The sequence below is a fragment of the Necator americanus genome, chromosome IV, assembly GCF_031761385.1.
Source record: "Necator americanus strain Aroian chromosome IV, whole genome shotgun sequence".
Taxonomy (NCBI): Eukaryota; Metazoa; Nematoda; class Chromadorea; order Rhabditida; family Ancylostomatidae; genus Necator; species Necator americanus.
In genome coordinates, this window is record NC_087374.1 from 26,867,134 (window position 1) to 26,885,535 (window position 18,402).

General features: G+C 40.2%; 5 protein-coding genes across 8 annotated transcripts; 4 read left to right on the forward strand and 1 right to left on the reverse strand.

Annotated features, from left to right (window-relative positions):
• Positions 1-1,509: 1,509 nt before the first annotated feature.
• Positions 1,510-2,064, forward strand: RB195_002824 (uncharacterized protein; the record flags this gene model as incomplete). Its single annotated transcript, XM_064200253.1, has 1 exon — positions 1,510-2,064. One exon carries the CDS (start codon positions 1,510-1,512, stop codon positions 2,062-2,064), a length of 555 nt encoding a protein of 184 aa, XP_064056134.1.
• A 314-nt stretch (positions 2,065-2,378) lies between these two features.
• On the forward strand, positions 2,379-5,811 carry RB195_002825 (uncharacterized protein; the record flags this gene model as incomplete). The annotated part of the gene is made up of 13 exons (XM_064200254.1): positions 2,379-2,403; positions 2,509-2,585; positions 2,670-2,850; positions 2,927-3,027; positions 3,101-3,198; positions 3,377-3,471; positions 3,549-3,655; positions 3,801-3,893; positions 4,195-4,308; positions 4,980-5,126; positions 5,197-5,292; positions 5,467-5,553; positions 5,731-5,811. 13 exons carry the CDS (start codon positions 2,379-2,381, stop codon positions 5,809-5,811), a joined length of 1,302 nt encoding a protein of 433 aa, XP_064056135.1.
• Positions 5,812-6,159: 348 nt separating this feature from the next.
• RB195_002826 (uncharacterized protein) lies at positions 6,160-7,151 on the forward strand (the record flags this gene model as incomplete). Its single annotated transcript, XM_064200255.1, has 4 exons — positions 6,160-6,304; positions 6,365-6,437; positions 6,898-7,016; positions 7,090-7,151. 4 exons carry the CDS (start codon positions 6,160-6,162, stop codon positions 7,149-7,151), a joined length of 399 nt encoding a protein of 132 aa, XP_064056136.1.
• Positions 7,152-7,355: 204 nt separating this feature from the next.
• RB195_002827 (uncharacterized protein) lies at positions 7,356-8,824 on the forward strand (the record flags this gene model as incomplete). Its single annotated transcript, XM_064200256.1, has 3 exons — positions 7,356-7,464; positions 7,557-7,653; positions 8,722-8,824. The coding sequence occupies 3 exons, from the start codon at positions 7,356-7,358 to the stop codon at positions 8,822-8,824; spliced, it is 309 nt and encodes a 102-aa protein (XP_064056137.1).
• A 113-nt stretch (positions 8,825-8,937) lies between these two features.
• RB195_002828 (uncharacterized protein) lies at positions 8,938-18,368 on the reverse strand (the record flags this gene model as incomplete). Of its 4 annotated transcripts, XM_064200259.1 has the most annotated exons (21): positions 8,938-9,217; positions 10,007-10,173; positions 10,247-10,356; positions 10,485-10,653; positions 10,735-10,845; positions 11,927-12,017; positions 12,513-12,603; positions 12,662-12,726; positions 12,947-13,082; positions 13,171-13,246; positions 13,345-13,418; positions 14,201-14,321; positions 15,127-15,179; positions 17,303-17,326; positions 17,393-17,437; positions 17,471-17,487; positions 17,549-17,576; positions 17,805-17,895; positions 17,971-18,056; positions 18,114-18,179; positions 18,266-18,368. In XM_064200259.1, the coding sequence occupies 21 exons, from the start codon at positions 18,366-18,368 to the stop codon at positions 8,938-8,940; spliced, it is 2,004 nt and encodes a 667-aa protein (XP_064056138.1). The 4 variants fall into 4 exon arrangements, with proteins under 4 accessions (XP_064056138.1, XP_064056139.1, XP_064056140.1 ...); XM_064200260.1 differs by lacking the exons at positions 8,938-9,217; positions 10,007-10,173; positions 10,247-10,356; ... (3 more) ...; positions 12,513-12,603; positions 12,662-12,726 and having other exon boundaries at positions 13,043-13,082; positions 13,173-13,246; XM_064200257.1 differs by lacking the exons at positions 13,171-13,246; positions 13,345-13,418; positions 15,127-15,179; ... (6 more) ...; positions 18,114-18,179; positions 18,266-18,368 and having other exon boundaries at positions 14,201-14,246.
• Between the last annotated feature and the right edge of the window lie 34 nt (positions 18,369-18,402).

Consider the following 18,402-nt stretch of genomic DNA (forward strand, 5'->3'; position numbering starts at 1 on the left):
CTGCAAGCATCCGGCCTATGATTGCTGTTTTGTTGCGCAAAGGTGGCGCGCTGCAATAGAAGGCATCGCCCAAAACAGCATTCTGGAGGCGGCTGTTTGCGGTGATGCAGGGAGAGATGAGCGGAACTACCCCCGTCTCCATAATCTACGACCCCGCATACGGATACTCCACGTGAAATCCGCACCACCTCAGATTCGTGGTACGCTGCTTCTAAAGGCAGCATATGACGAAATCGACTGTGTTGGGATTTATCACAATGATCGGAATCACAATCGGACAATGTAGGGTTCGCACCATGTATGGGCGTGACCACGTTCAACTCCCGGTAATGGAACTGAAAAAACTGGAACTGTGTGAAACTTGGACTTTACAACAGGAGACCCTCGTATCCGCGCCTCCCCCGCGAGCCGTTCCCCATGCCGTATTTTTGGAACGGTTAGTCGTCATCACGCCCGTACTCATAATCTATACCCTAAGTATTACATTGCCCATGAGGGATCGGAACGTCGTCAATTTCGTGATATGCTTCTTCTAATTTGCTGTTTTTCGTATGGAAGTTCATTCCAAATGTAAACTGTGTAAATTCCAAATGTGTACAAACTAGCACTTTAACGGATAGAGCCAAAGCTACATGAAGCACGGTGCAACTGCGTAACCGGTTGCACTCGGAGCGACGCGGTGGAGCGCAGCGGTTAGAATCGAATTAGGACCTCTACTGCCACCGTTCGTTGCTGCATTTCTCGATGGTCCCTCCTCGATCACTTCCGTTATCGCTACCGCACCGTTTCGAGCGCAACCGCCTACGCAATGGCATCCAGCTTCATTTCGTTTTGACCCGGCTATAGAATCACAACAATGACCTCCCTGATATTGTAAAAAGTGTCGTTCTTAGGGATAACATAGCAAATTCAGACGCGAGAATTTCTGTAACTGTAGGTTGAGTTCAATACGGGGGTGAGAACACTAGAAAAGAATACCGTCTGGAGCCAGTTTTTAGGAAATGCCATATCATGTACTTTCGCAAATGTAATATGGAAGAAAAAAGAAAAGAAAAAATACTGCACTACGCTGTTACCTTTGACTAAAACGATCCAATACCGTCTTCGCTCAATTCGAAGTAACAATCGCTATCCCCGTTCGAACAGAACAAAAGTTCGAACGGAAATATGAAAAAAATAAGAGTTTCACACTCTTGGCTGCATGTTCCCTTTCACTTTATCAATAAGCATTATCGAAAAACTCTTTACATTAACATGAGCCACACATGTCAACCAATTGTTTTGAAACGTTTCAGACTTTTGGAATATATAATTTTGAAGAGATTTCTGACAAAAACACCAACATCTCTCCGAAATCCGGTATTAACCGAACTGAGGAGATATTTTGAAACAATGAGATGCGAATGATAGCAGATCGGATTGGTTTTCAGTTCATTGCAGAATGCCAAGTAAAAACTAAATAGCAACGTTCAGAACATAGAAACAGGAACAATAATTGCGTAATAACTAATGGATCATCCCACCGCAATAAATATAACATTGGAGGTCCCACGAATCAAAAACTCATCAGATATAACATTCAATGAACGATTTAACCTAAAGCATGTGCAAATTCAGCTTATTTACTCATTCCATCAATCACAACCTTGGTTACTTCCAACATCATTCCGTGCAACGAAGGTAGGCCGCGACGCGAGTTTCGAGGTCAACTCGTCCGTTCACAAAGTCGAACAGTTGCTTTGCGTTGAATCCGTGTTCTCTCGCTCATTCCACTCCTATGGTCTCTCTTTCTTTTTCCAAGTCGCTGCTGGGATTATTGCTTCGGGACTCATCAGCCAATGTGAAGAAGCAGCTCAAATGCTCGCGGATCGCTTGCCGAACGCCCTGCTTTCTCTTTGGATCTCTCCACGAAACTTCATTAAAAGTACATCGGCGATTATGGAGGCTGAATATTATAGACGACCTGTGGAGCAGTTAAGGAACCAGGACCTATTGCTTTTCTCCCGAATTCCATCTGAACTTTATCTCGCACTAAATACTTTCTCACAAGAGTACCAAGCTTAAATGACAACTAATTGTTCAATTATATTCATCCATTTCACATCTCCGGTTGTAATGTGATCATATCCCGCCACTGCATACGTGAAATAATACAAATTCGTAATGAAACACTGTGGAAGGGTGTGGTGACCGGTTCTCCGTCCGAGGACGAGTTCTCCGTCCTACAATTATTTCAAATTTGTGGCACAGCTGTTTTCATAAGCTATATTTCGTGGCATCTTTTCGTTCTCGCATAGATCTTCTCTTTTATATGTTTTTTTTTCACAGTCCAGTGTTTTTGTGGTTAGTTATCATGTGCTTTTAGGTGTCCTCGCAGGATGAGCGGTGGCATCTACGGCGGAGGTAAGGGGATTCATTGGCTGAATAGGTTTTCGTGATTATATTTATGTTTGCCTTTTTCTAGTTCCTATTTTGTTATTTACTGGAGCTTAGAAGTATGTTTTCCAGACGAAGTCAGCGGCGTAGTGTTCGATGCTGGTTCTCACAGTTTCCGCGTTGGTTTTGCTGGTGAAGAATACCCGAAGGTAGGTTTATTTAATAATGGCACTGTTGATATAAGTTTCGTCTTTTTTTCTATTCGCAAATGTAAGTACACAGCTTTTAATTAGGGTGACATCCCGTCGTACGTAGCGCTGCAAGAAGTAGAACCCGATGGCGACGTGGAGATGAAGGAAGCTGCTGAGGCTGACGCTAATATTAAAAAGAAGCGGAATGTATTCATTGGTACTACGAAAATAATTGTCCCGAGGGCACGGACTACTGTTCAAAATTTTATGAAAGATGGAATGAGTGGGTGCAGATATGTTCAGTTATTTCGTCCTAAAATTTGGATCTGGATTCTTGAAAAAGTTATTTTGAGTTTCAGTTGAGGATTGGGATATTTTCGAAAACCTCCTTGACTACTCATATAATGAAGTACTCCATAGTGAAGCTCAGTACCATCCGGCTTTGTTTACTGAAAGTGCAGTAAGTTCCATTCTACTGAAATCTGACATTTTTTTCCATAGTATTGCCTCTACTCAAAAAAAGATTGTTACAGTGGAATGACAAGGCAAAGCGAGAACGCTTAACAGAACTGATGTTCGAGAAGTACAACATCCCTGCTTTTTTCCTGTGTAAAAACGCTGTGTTGACCGCGTAAGTAATGTGCATTTAATTTATTTGCTGGAGAAAAGCTAGAATTCTGGTTTCAAAATTTATGCTGCTAGTGCCGATTGCCCCACTTTCTGTGATTGCTTCAGCTATAATGGTTGCTCTCTTAATGTTCTTAGTTATACTTCGAGATGAATTGAGTGCTACCCTTATATGTTTGCAGTTTTGCGAATGGTCGAACAAGCGGTTTGGTAGTAGACAGTGGTGCAACACATACCTCAGCTGTTCCTGTATATGACGGATACGCGGTCACTCATGGTGGGATGTTGTCGCACTATTTCTTCCTTTTTTCGTCCTCCTCTCCTCCATAGAATGTGATTATCGTGATATTTAAGCCGTTGTGCGGTCTCCCATTGGAGGTGATGTTATATCCGAGCAGCTGCAGTACATGCTTGAAGAACAAAACATCGAGGTAGTGCCAACATACAAAATAGGCGGAAAGGTAAGCTAAAAGTGCCTTCATTCTTTTTAAAGTTATAAGCTATGAGTGATTTGTAGCGTCACATCATTTTTGTATTAAGTGTTAATGTTTTTTTTACATTGAATACTGTACTATGTGTCTGTAGTAGCTCACTTTTATTGTGCAGGAAGAGGTGAATGAAAACGAAGCGCCTCGTTGGACTAAGAAGAAAAATCTGCCAGAAGTCACTGAAAGTTACGACAAGTTCATGAAGAAGCAGGTTAGATCAATTTTTATCGTCTACTGTTTAGATATCGCAACTATTCGAAGTAGTTCTACCTTTAGAATCTGTGTGTTCTCTGTCTTTATAGTACTTGAAGCATAATACTAATGTTTCTTCTAAATCTAAAATCTAAATCACGACTTAGATTTACAAAACAACAACTATGACCTATGACGTGATAACTAGGAACTAAGCACTGGAGAGACTTGTTTCTTCACTGAGAATTAATTTCAGCTTATGTCTTTTTGGGGCTCATCCTTGCTCATTCGCATTGTTTGCTTTGACAGTTTATTTTTAGATTTTAGAAGACATGGCCATTACGATTCTACAACTTTGTGATACTCCTCTCGATGCTGAATATGCCGAAAAGTTGCCGTCCGCCCCTTACTCATTTCCTAATGGATTCACAAAGGTATGTTGTAATTGTTCTTCAACTACTGTTGCTTCGAATTTACATCTTTGTCTTACTCCTTTCACTCATTTTTTCTTTTAAACAATTGTTACAAAATTATTAATTGTTTTGTTAACAAATCTCCTTTTCCACTGACTCTAAAATTTGTTTATCGTGGAGTCGCCGAGCTTTATTGATGTTCACTTCGGAACAGATCTTGTGCACTATCAACTTCTTTTTTTTCATGATATGATGGAATGGAGAGACTTCTATTAAAAAAACAAATTTCCTTGTCAACATATTTCGCTTATTCGAAAAGGAGTTTTGCCCAGGACTATTAATTTCCCAGATAAATGTTTCTTAGTCGCAGGCAAAAATATGAACTTTTTTTCCGCTTTACCCATTCGTTCAATCCATAGGTTCCCCTTGTTTTTCTTCTTCCTTTCCAAACTTTGTTCTTCTTGTACTAACCTCATTTTTGCGTTTTTGGCCTATTTTTCAATATGTTGTGTCGGCTTTTCTCTTGTTTTCGTAATTACTCTAATTTCTAAGGCAAGTAATATGAGATGAGAAGAAACTTTACGATCTTGAAAAGGACTGAAGTTTTGATCGTTGTCGCACTGAATCCACTTTCATACTATAGTTTCTCCTCCCGCTTCACTTTCTTATTACTTCCTAATTTACTTTTTTAGGAATTTCTTGCTGAGAGAATAAAAGTTCCAGAGGGTCTTTTCGATCTGAAATACCTTCGAAATATGCCAGCCACGCAATCAACGTTACTGAATGTCACACAAATAGCTACTACTGCGGCAGGCATGTGTGATATAGACATTCGGCCGGTTAGTGTCCGCATGTTTTCGAGTGTGAAGCTCGTCACCGATCTGAGATTGATTTCTTTTTCTTTTTCAGACATTGTACAGCGGTTTAATGGTTACGGGTGGGAACTCGTTAATTCTTGGTTTCACTGAGAGACTAAATCATGATCTGGCTCATAAATGTCCTCCAGTGAGTGGATTTTTTTCACATTCAGTCAGATCTTAATTGTTTTATTTTTTTTAACACAAGGTTCGCAACATGTGAATTATCAATCTCCAGGTTGCTCATCTTTTTATTCCACCTATAACTTAGATTAACTTGTACTGTGACCTTGTACTGTGTAGCCATACGCCTTACGTTCAGACGATCAAGCTTCGTGTGTCTGCGGCGCCAACACCAATGGAAAGGCGGTTTGGAGCATGGATCGGTGGATCAATATTGGGATCGTTGGTATGCTATGTCTTGTCTTTCCCCATTCTTTTACTCGACTCCGTGTTTTTTTTTACTTGTTCTATACTTTAGTTCGTCAGACGCGGTTTTTCCAGTATTTGTAGAATGCTTAATTACAACATTGCAGGTTTTTGTGCCTAATTTTTCCTCATTTTACTCATGTTTCCTTTTCTACAGGGATCATTCCAACAAATGTGGATAGCCAAGTCGGAGTATGATGAAACGGGTCGCACCATTGTTGAGAATCGATGTCCGTGAACAGCGAGCACATTTTTTTCGAAAGTGTAACTCCTTATATGAGATAATCACAGTGCGTCTGTGCCCAGTTGAATTATCTTTCATCGTGTTGCTTAATTTTCGATATTAGCAAGACTACAATGTGGTTGGAACTTTAGCACTAATTAATATGGTGTTTATATTGATCTCTATTTATTTCAAAAACCGACATTTTCTGTATTTTCCTACTCCAACATCCTTTCCTTTGTTATACGTTTCCAGATAAATGTACAAGTAAGTCTGTATAAGTCAACGAAATATGGTAGGCAGTTCACCAAATCGAGATTTTTGTAAAGCGTCTTCTTGGTGATGTGCTCCTTTTTAATCTAGATGTGGGTGATGGAATGGGTACTTCGCAAAGTATATGCTTGTCCGAAGGATGAAATATTGTTCGTATCTTCTGAAGACCATTCTAAGCCTCTTTCAAAGAAGTGTTCGTGGATGAACGCGTTGACTCTGTTCAAAAAACCTATAGGTGTTTGTTTGTTCGGTAGTTCTTTGTTGCAGAAAAGCCCATGAAACAAACTTTTGACAGGTCCGAGATACCCAGATGGTTCAATAAATTGGCAATGTCCCTGTATGGCGGGAGGCTCGCTTGTCGCACATAGGTGCGGTTTTAACTTTCGTTAGACATAAAAGGTGGCGATACAAATTATGGTCCATCCAGTTTGTTAAGAGAAGAAAGAGATCCTGATAATTGTGTTCTTGTGTTGCGAGTTTTTTAAAATATTTCTTTGTGGTAGGCTTTGCATTGTATCTCCAGCTTAACCTTTGTATGATGTCCAGATGTCCATGCATTTTGATATTTGAAGTCTTTTACTTTGGAATTTCTCAAAGAAAGATGTTTTGCTAGTACCGCTCGCACTTTTGATGTTGGAAAGGAAGGTCTTGCTTCCACAAAAACAGAGAAGTAGGAGGATTTTTGGAACTCGTATTGGACGTAGTTTGCATTTGATTAGTAACTCAACATAGTCGTTAGAACTTACTACAAAAAGATAGAATCATGAAGAAGGAATTCCGAGAAATCATAGGGTGTTACAGAAAAATCCTCAATGGTGCAAATTCTAGATGCGGTCACTACTTTCGTCGACTTTACGTTTGCATGTCTGAAAACGAGGAGAAAGACGTTACAATAAAGTGTCCGGAACAGTTCATAGACTGGGCTTCCTGCATGCAAAATATGAGTGGTGTGTCGAGCTCTAGATTTTTACATATTGCTTTCACATGAAGTCAGCAAAGGGACTTCTTGTTGTTTTTCAGACGAACGACGAATGCAGATGAGAGCTCATTTGCTGGAGAATGATGAAAACGAAAAGTCTTAACGCATGCTGTGTACTGTCTAGTTCGATATCTAGTTTGTGTCATGGATTCTGAGTGCATCGCAAAAGTGCCAAATTCACAAATTTTTAAACCTATGAGATCTGTTTGCACGTTTTTGATTTACTAGTTCGGACTACTTTCTCTACCTGTATTTTTCGTTCTTGATGTTGTTTTGCATCTTTTTCCAACTGCTTAACAGGATAACTATGAAACAAGAAGGAAAACATGTCATACATTTCATTAGTCACGAAGAGCTTTTGAAACCGTTGCCAAGTGAATTGAAACATTTGTTGGATGACAGGATTTATGAACCAAGTGCGTTGTTATCAACTGCTTCCGAATATCGTACACTTTGGGTTCATATACTTTCTGAATCTCGTTTATTGCTAGAGCTCCGATAGTTCTAGCCTCTTTCCACGATGATGGTCGCATTAACGAGGAATGTCCTTGTCTTCATTCTGCTCTAGCTCATCGGTGTGGTTATCTGATGCGAGAGGCTATTCAGTTAGTTTGTCTTGTCTCAATTATTCCACGAGTTTCACTTCAAGTCCGCATTTTTTTTCCGGAAATCTTATGTGTCTTTGAATCACGGGTTCCTGGAAGGGACACCGTTGGTGATGTTAGGGCATAAAAAATCGGATGCACGCAGTTGTGTCTGTTTAAGATGATTCGCATTGATTGTTGGTAGTGGTTGTAATCAGCCCCGCTCAGATTGCACATGAACGTAGTATTTCAGTAAAGAACAACCTCTGCGAAAGATCCCCCTATGTTGAGGTTCATATACCATAGATGGGAAACTCTCCATGTTTCTTTTCATCTTGTCCAAAGCTCCTCAACGGAAGTAGGAAACTGATATTTGCTATTGGTTGTTACACATTTACACAACTGGATTTTTAAACGAACCAGTGGCCAACGGATTGGTCATTGTGTTTTATTTAGGGTTTTTTTATCACCAGCGGCGCACACGTACGATATGGGTGTGTGAATGCATAGGAGACGGAAAGAAAAAGGATGAGTTAGGATAAGTGCTGTGTGACAGTAGTAAGACTACATACCATGAGTTGGAGAGGAGAAGCGAGAACGAAAAAAAAAAGATGAATTTCGATGAAAAAAGGATGAGAGAGCTCCCTTTTTGAACTTTTGAACAACAAATTGTTAAGAAAAAGGTCTTCGGAAGGAAAGCTTTGTTACCGATGTTGACCTTTAAAAATGGAGGATATTTGGGTTGCACAGCGTAATTTGGGTATTTGCTGCAAGTTTTACTTAGAACTTAGTTGTTAATGGCGGGTGTAGCGCAGCCGGTAGGAGGTTCCGCTGTGATTGAACGATCAACCCATGGTTGGAAATTGCTCTGGTGCAAAACAACCTTTTCGTCCCCGGGCGACGACAAATTGGTACTAGACCTCTCTGGGAGGATAAGAACAGTGACTTGATTCATCGGCTACCCCGCAAGTCGTTGCATAGGGTAAACATGCGTTCTTAAAACCCAAACGATTCTGATTTGAAGTGAACGCGTTGGCGCATCACAAACGGAATGGTTAAACCCAGACACTTCATTCTCTCATACTTTAGCTGTTACAACTCATCCACAATGACTCCAAGAGGTGCCGAATGTGAGGAGCAGTTCATGAAGCAAGCGCTCTGTGTGAAGCAGTATGGAGGAGAAAAGGAGTGATAACAATACAACTAACAGAACCGGAAAAGAAATTTCTTATCTATAGAAGCATAGCATTATTACAAATATATTGTAATTAATTACTGGTTGAATTTATCACATTACAAACCAGACTATTCTTTCTTTTCTTTTCTGCTTCTACTTAGAATACACCTTATAATCGATGCAAGTAATTTAAAAATAAGATAAGTAACTACGAGAGTAAGAAGAAATAGTGTTCCTATTACATCCAGGGAGAAATACTGAAAAAAGTTAAGATTGTTTCCTGCAGGAGCTAGATTGTCGAGTGTTTGAAACTCGGCCAGGAATTCGGTCCATTTCACGAGCAGGTGAGTTGAATTGACTGGTTTCCTCTTCACCATCGATGAAAGTCGCTTCACGTTCTTAGAATATCTGCAAATGTGTCGGTAGATCCTTCCACTAAAACGCTAGGATCCCAGCAGACTTTGTTATCTGTACTTGCACTGGGTTCTTCTGCTAAGTTTTTAACATCATGTGTAGATTATCTGGGAACATAATCTATTATTCTTTTATCTAAGTTGCTAATTAACTCTAATCTGCTGGAGTTCTACTGTATCTCCAGAGTATGGGTAGCCTTCTCAAGCTCCAGAAAGCGCTTTTGTCACTCTGTTCTTTCTTTCTTTTTTTCAAACTTGGGCGAAAATGTATTGCAAGGCTATAACACTAAACGGTAACTCTTCACGGGTTGCAGATTTAATTCCAACCCCTAACTACATTGCGCTGATTCGAGTGCAACTGAACCGTGCTTCATGTCGTTTTGACTCTACTATAGATGGGCCTTCTGGAACTCGCAGTTCCAAATTTGAATTTGCGGTCGGGTCAAAACTACCTCGTGGTGCAGTCGCACAAGCATCTACGCTAGGCCCGTCACTGGATACAATCGTAGTAAGGAGTTAATTTCACACTCCGCCACTTTGAGCGCCACAAAAAAAAACCATAAATGGACCGAGCTTCTTGCCGGGTTGGCCCAAGTATACCAAACTCAAGATTACGATCGTGAATTGTTTATTCAAGCTTTTTTCGTTCTAGCTTCGAAGCACGTGAGCATTCTCTATTTTGATAGTTAAGAAGGCTCCTTTAACCTGAACTGGTCACTCCTGAAGGTTTCACGAAAACATATTGCTTTTTGTTAGGCTTTGCAGTACTTTGTTGGTCGCTTACCTATCGTTACTGAGAATTTCTTTGAGAGCTGCGACAATCGATGATTCGTCTAGTGTTGTCTTTTTGATGTTCACTGCGAATCCATGTTTGGCTGCAATTTTTGAGTTCTTGAACTGGTCCCCGAACAACGCCACAGTAATCAGTGGCACTCCAGAGTTGATAGATTCCTGAAGGCAACTTCAAAATCGAATGTCATATTCCCAAATAGACTGAAGATCGATGTTGTGGATGGTTTCGGACCTGAAGGCTGTTGTAGCCTCCATGAGAAATAAAAGCTTTCGTACTAGGGTGGAGGAGAAGATCAGCTTGAGGCAGCCACCGATAAGCGTGGACGTTCTTTGGAAGACGATCTAGAAGAAATTTCGATGTTGTCTGGAATTTTAGCTTTCGTCAACACTAAATGATGTGGTAGTTAGAGATTTTTCCCAAGCGAAAATGTCTATATTGTATGTGGTGCACGTTTAAATTATTTACAAACCTTTCAAGTCGTCGCTGGCGTATCTGATAATGAACTCATAATCAGGAAACCGAGCAAAAGCATTCAGGAGTGCAGTTTTCCAGTATTCCGGCATCAACTCAGATTGTGCTACGGAGCCGAATGACATTATCACCATTCCCTTTCCAGTGTCTGCTATTTTCTTGAACTCCTAACCAGAATGAGTATTAGGGTGACATTTCTCTACTTTTTTACATATCATCTTCTGTTACGTGAGTATTAACCGACTTACGTCCTGCAAAGGCTTTGCATCTTTGTATTGTACTCCCACTCCTCCAATATTGACAACCTTAGCGAGAGTCGGTCTGGGAAGCTCGTAAAGTTCGTTGGAGTTCACCATGACCTGAGAGAATATATCTTCTAAACGGTGCTAAGGTGGTCGAAGGGGGCCAGTAGGCTTTTGAACGATTTCGAAAATTGTTCGAATTTGTTTTTTTTTTTAAAGAGAACTGCGTTCAGATTTATGTTTTACGATATGCCAATGTTTCCTTATTCGAATTTTTGCAGCCCCCTCCTCCCCCATTTACGAAGACTCAGGCCACGAGAAGCACTTTTGACCAATTTCAATTTTTTTCGAAAACCGTAGACCGAGTTAATGTGTATAATGAATAGATGAAATTTTCTTTCTCAGACTATGAAATAACCATAGAAGTTCTCGGTAGCCCGAAAATAAAAGAAAAGAAAAGAAATCGGATCGCTGCCAGTACTCTGTACTGGCATATATAGAATGTTATGTCTTAATATGTTGCATGCCATTACTGTAGGTATAGTAGCGTCAAAACGACATGAACTACGGTGTACTTGCGTAAGCGTCTGCGATTGAGGCGGTGCGGCGGAGCGTAGTGGTTAAAGTACTAGGAGGACCTTTGCTGACACTATTCCACGCTGTAGTTCGCGATGGTCCTACATTGATTCTGACCGCTGTCTCCACCGCGCCGCTTCAAGCGCAGCAGCCTACGTAACTGCACCGTACTTCATGTCGTTTTGACCTTACTATAGTCGTTTCATCACGTTTGCCTTATCGATTTCGTAAGTTTTAATTTGAATTGCACTCGGTAGTCACAAGCGCCCATTCATGTAATATCTCGCGAGGAACCGCACTATATAAAGAACTCGCTCACAGTCGAGAGGAGCCTATTAGTTCGCTTCACCTAGGCTGAACCTATGGTGGGCAACTGGTTGCTGACAAGTCTGAGTGTTCCCTTGGGGTCTCAGCATGAAGACACGAACTCAAGCGGTTCAGAACAGGTAAGGATATGCCCAGAGTGCAGAGCGACGGAACCGTTGTGGAGCTATGGGGCTGTTTCAGACGAGGTTCTTAAAAGAACAGCAAAGGGAAGGAGTTGCACGTGATTGTCTATTTAAGTGATGTGGGAATTTTTCTCTGATTACATACTTCCTGAAAGATAACAATTAAACCTCACCAAAGGACACTTTCGTAAAAGGTCCATTATATCTGGGAATTCTGGATCCCAATGATCCCTGAACATTTGGGTCTCTTTGTTGGGCACCATCCTTTAAAAAACAGATTTGATGTTGAAAAAGTGGACAAATAGTAACAAACAGTGAACAAAGTTGCAAAGCAAGAATAAACGCGTGTTCACTATATAGTGCACTATAGACGGTTCAAAACAATCTGAACCTCGATGCAGTTGCGTGATCGGTTGCGCTCGAAGAATTGCGATGGTGCGTTGCGACTGGGATTGAGCAGTGACCCCTGCTGGCATCAGCCTGTTCATCATCCCTTTTCGAGAGAAGCTAACGGCGGTTCTACCTTGATTTCAACCGTTCGCTCCACTGCACAGCTTCCAGTGCGGCTGGTTACGCAACTGCAGTAATCTTCACGCCGTTTTGACACTACTATACTATCATATATTATACATGAAAATTTGACCCATTAGTTACTGAGTTACTTCATAGTAGCCATAGCTGCAACAGTTTTTTTTAAACAAGAGGATGACTAATATAATAGTAAGACGTGGTGTTTGCCTAGTGATGAAAGATTCGCACCATGGATACACTAGGTTGTAAATATTGTGCCCGATGAAACTCTTTGTCCTTTCAATGAAGTCCATTTCGTCGCTACTTTCCATCATAAGCGCTAAAGTAACATGTATAATCGTAAAGCCACCAAGTAAAAGAGTGAATTTTCCACATACGGGGAACATAACTAGGAAAGGTTGGTACACCGATGACATGGGCGACGTTGTCCATGAGTTGGCCACTGTAATCGAAAACATGAATTTTGACGCTTCTTTCGGTTTTATCTCCTTCTAGTTTTCTTTTATACGGCAATATGACCGCGTTATTATTTTCAAACGTGGAAAAAGTTTCGTGTTTCGACCCCATACTACAGGTCCCTATTTATGCCCATCCTATCTTTGAGCTACTGTACTTTCTGGGCTTTTCTTCTTTTCAAAAAAAAAAATCACCCTTCTACGGACCTGTTCAACCAAATCCATGTGGGTATTTTCGCTGCATGAATAAGTCCAGCCGGACAAGTATGATACATGTGAGAGAAAGCTAAGTCAAATTTCTGGCTACTTAGCCATTCCATGAATTGCTTGTTCTGTATTGTCACTGAAAAGAACATATATTTTCTCATGGTTCCGTAATATCCCATTGGAGGGAAATAAAAGATGTGCAATGTAATAAAGGACGTATTCACACTTGCAACTGTCCAGCAACATTCCCATGAACAGATTCATGTGTTTTCTTCCCTCTATGCTCCAAAAAGGAAGATCCTAAAATAACTGTCACCGCTGATTTCATCATGAATGAACAAGTCACATTCTTAGCACAGTACCGTATAGAAGGATTGAGAGATCTGTAGAAAACTTACTCCATAAACCATTTTTTGTTGAAATTCCTCCATTGCTTTCCTGGTAACACCTGATGATGCGTTCAATGGATAAACTGAATATTTTATGATTTGGTGCGGGAGAAACCAGTGATGGAATCTCAAGAATTTGTTGTGGTATTGATATCGATTTGATATGAAGTTGACGGTAAATCAAGTCTTTTCCTTTTTGAACCTTTTTTTTCACAAACCTACAAATTGATGTAAACATCAAGACTATGCGTTAAATAAACTTTGCGCCGTCCATTTTCAAAAAACTAGATAGTATTTTTATCTATCTGTTTGGAATTTGAATCACAAGCTAATTGTTGGATTCAAAAGAATTTTTTGATGGAAAAGGACTCTACTGTCGATTCAAACACATTACCATCTAAGTGGGATTGTGTGCAGCGCATTCGGTTGGATGTTCCGCTCTTTGCACGATAGATTGGAAGTTCGAATCTGTTCCAGTCCCAACCAAGCCTTTCATTCTTCCAGTGAATTGGTGCCAGACAAGTCTGGAGGGAGAGTTAAAGCACTGACTTGACACGTCAGCTAGCCCCCACAAGTCATTCTAGAGGCCAGTTACACGTTCGTAAACCTCAAACGATTCTGAATTGAAGTGAACGTGGGGGCGCATCCCATGCGGATTGATTAACACCAGACTCTTTATTCAGTTCATCCTTTACCATCTAAGTGTTCATGACTTTAATCTCAGATTAATTTTCAGAAACCACGAACATTTTTTGATGAAATGGCTTTACCGTTTGTGGGTTTTGGATGCAAAAATTCTGTCTTTTATTTGTTTTTTAATTAGCATTACAATACTTATTCTTCTATACCTAAAAGTAACACTCACCGTTAACTCCTGAAGAGAACTGCACATCTTTTTCGGCGTCTTCCATAGATTGTACTAGTACGACCGTAACGTCATGTCCTGCTCGTGATAGCTCCTCAGCAACTCTTTTGTTCCAAATGACCTACAATAATAGAGAGAAATTTTGTTAGTGCAATTGAAACATTTGCTGCAATGTTCCTTTTTTATTGAATTTCTTCGAATTTTAAAATATCTTAATTTTGTTAGTGCAATTATTTTTAAATATCTTAAAATTCGAAGAAATTACGAAAGGGTTAAGCAAAACGTTTGGGATATCTATTTTGAGGACTACATAGCACTTTCTGTAGTTCTTCACTTTAGTTCTTCGACGAAATCCACAGAATCTAGAATTTTGGTTCTCGCAGTCTGATTTTGTGGATTTCAAAAACGCTGGAATGAATATAAATACACCTTTTTTGTGGATGTTTAAACAATGGTTTAAATGATCAAAAGTGGTATAACGCAAGCTGCACAGGTAGATCAAGAAGTGAATGTTTTAGAATTTTGTCCAACTAACGTTAGGAAGGCTAATGTCTACCGACTTCATGAATAATGTGGTTCTTGTGAGGTCTGTAATTATAAAGGTAGTTGCATTCACTCAGAGGAAAAGTATGTTTTTGTAGATGGAAAAATAAGGAACAGATAAGATTGTGGGCGCGATGTATTCTATGAAATGTTCTTAACAATTAACATTCAATTCTTTTAGCATAAGATACTGTTCAGTGTCTGGAATTCTTGCCCGTCTAAAGGGACCGAAATTCGTTTTTTTTTGGTAAGGTCCTAAGTTCTATTACACCATCTCAAATCCGAAACTATAAAATATATAAACACTGGTTTATTGGTTATTATAGACGTAAGAACTTCATGCGTATGTAATTACATTTGCAAAATGTTAAACTGCTACGTACCTGACTATTCGAGATATCCGGTGCGAAAATGACTATTTTATAGCAAGAACACACTGAAACAAGCAAGAAGCTAGAGAACAAGTTCCTCATAGTTGTGAGGCAGCTTACTCAGCTTGTTTCAGTTCTGCAAGCAGATGGATTTGTTGAACAAAGAGAAGAAGTATCCGCGGAATACCAGAGAAATAAAAAAAATTAGAGTAATAAAGAAGTGCAAGGACCCTAGTGCTACTGCTTATGCTACTTGCTTAGGTTATTGAATATTTGAAGAGGTCTAGTCGCTACAATGAAATGTCTCCCGAGCTTAGAGGATGTGACTTCTTTGTTGGGGTCATTCGACGTACGTTTCCAACCACTTTTCAGGATATTTTTTATTTGTGAAAACAAGTTCATTTACTAGCATGAAAGCTGTCGAATAACTTCAAGGTATATAGCTGAATAATGACAAGTCAAGAAATTTACAGTGAAGTGTTTGTTGTTAGGATCGCTCAAAGTGGTGCAAATGAGTTCCAAATCACAAAACACCGAGCATGAAACCTGTGACACTGCCTTCAATCTATGGTGTGTGCGATAAGAGTCACTGATTGCCGTGGTTGTCACTGTTCCAGCGGGTCCAAATATCACCGCATAAGCCTGTACCAAGCTGTTCGGCCTGACCGTATTTTTCTATAAAAATGTTCCAGGGACTCTTCTTTGGATAAAAAGAAGAAATTTTTTCTAAACCAGTCTGAGCGTCCGGCTAAAGCCGGACCTCAGACTTTCTGTGGTGTTTGCTTCGCTCGCCTTCACTGGTCAACGAAAATTAATATTAGTGTTATTAGTTGTATGAAATTGGACTTGTGTATCTCCAGCAATCCTTCCTTTTTTATATTATAACTAAAGATTTCATAGTCTTCTTTCTAAACGCGTTAGTTCTACATTTGCAGAACATTCGAGCTTCAGCTTCAAACACTCCTTATCAATATATTATAGACAATATTTAAAAGTATCACGCGAAATATGGGTTTTCTTCCTGTTTTCCTCAAACAGTTATCAAAGAAGGATGTTTTAGCATAAAATGACGTGAAAGACATCTTCCTACCGATAAAGATAAGGTTCCACGTCAAATCACATAAACATCTTGCTACTATTTAAGCAGCCGTTTACATGCGGCTTTCCACTTTCTGAGAACGGCATGCTACCAATTTGAGGCGAACAAATAAGGAAATAGACACACGGAGGAGTCGTGAAGGTGAAAAGCAAAGCGCCGAGTCGCCACGGCTATGAAAAGGTTGCGACCATCTATCTTTTGCGTCTTGCACACGAAGTTATCACGCACAATTTCGACGCCGGTGGATCCGTCGCACCCACTTTTAGAGGTGTCCGGTGCCGGCGCGCCAATCGGACGCCGGTGGAGCCGTCGCACCCCCTTCTAGAGGTGTCTGGCGCCGGCGCGCCAATCGGACGCCGGTGCACCCGTCACACCACATTTTATAGCTTTCTGGCGCCGGCGCGCCAATCGGACGCCGGTGCACCCGTCACACCACATTTTATAGCTTTCTGGCGCCGGCACACCAACTCGACGCAAGTGGACCCGTCCCACCCGCTTCTGTAGGTATCCTGCCGCCGGTGGACCCGTGGCTCCTCCCTCTATAGATGTCTGTCGCCAGTGGACCCGTCACACCCCATTTTATAGCTTTCTAGCGTCTAGAAACCAATTCGACGTCGGTGGACCCGTCGCACTCCCTTTTTTGAATTTCGTGACTGACACACACACACAGGTGACAGAATAAGCCCGTTATTACATACCAGTCTGGTCGTCCGGCTGACGCCGGACTCTCAGACTTTCCAATGTGCTTTCACAACTCTTCTCATTGAATCAATACATTCCTACTCTCAAAACTTCAAACGAATAGGTTTTCTTTCAGAATTTTTGGTAACGGTCCCATAACATTACGTATATAGCAGAGCATCAGTAACCTGCAAAGGAACAAAAAGGCGAAAAGACGCCAAAATAGTACATTGACATCTTTATTTGTTCAAAACAATACCGACGATTCTACCTGAAATAAAGGCCTAATGCTGAAAACAACTTCATGAATTTACTAAGTTGTGGAAACGCTCACAAATAAGCAGCAAAAATCAACCTTATCGACCATGTTTAGAAAGAACCGAAGATCACCGATTTCATTTCACTCACTTTTCCTCAGCTTAATAATCTGCCCTGGAGTATTTAAGAGTAGTACGCTTTTTTCTTGTGAGAATTACAGTAGAAAAACAGAGAACGTACTAAGTCCCGTAGAGTTAATAATATAGTGCGATCGCGCTTCGGCATCTGATCAACCAACTAATCTTCTTCAGGACAAACTATGCTTTTCCAAGTATCTGAGAGCGAAGAGTTTCTTCAAAAAAAAAAATAAAAAATCCAGCAAAGTGATTAACCCACTTAATGGTGCAGAGAAAAATGTGTCTTGCTGTCACAGCTTCTTCTCATGCTGCTCATTTTTCTAATGAAAATATTTGTTCGACAGCTTTCTCAAATGCTGATATTACTCTATCATCCATGTCGAAGAATAATTTTAGAAGCAGTTAAGAGTGGTAGACTTTTTTTTACAATGGAAAATTCGACAAAAGAATTAGATACCTACTTAATGCTGAGGAGGAAAATATGTCTTGCGATGACAGCACCGGCATCTGCTAACGTCCATCATTTCCTTCGTGATAAATCCTCTCGAGGTAAGATAAAAGAGAGGTAGAGCTTTTTGCAATGAAAAATCCAACAAAAAATAAATACTGTACAGTAAAATATATATATATATATATATATATAGTGTCATCGCAACTTTGATATCTAATCGTCAGCCTCACCTTTATTGTAAAGATGCATGTTTCGCACCATTCACATATGTCGATTCCATTTCTTTTATTATGTGAAATAATGCATAACGAAATATCTAGAATTGAAAAGGAATCTTCCGCAGGAAATCCAGCAGAAGAATAGGAGAACATACATAATCCCACGCAGTGGACTACATCATTATGGTTCACAGCTTTCTGATATGATGATAACACAGCTTCTTCAAAACCGGAGTGTACGTGTCGTAGTTTTTAATAGTGGTAAGGTCTTATCCAATTCAAACTCTCACAGTATTAGGTGAACTACCCACATTCACTGCACAGTGAAGCATATCATGCTGTCCCAGCTTTGGAATCTGCTCATTCTGCTCACTTTTGTAACGAAAATACTCGTTAAACAGTCTCCTCATGTGCTAAAACTGTTCTCTCTTGCATGTAAGAGCA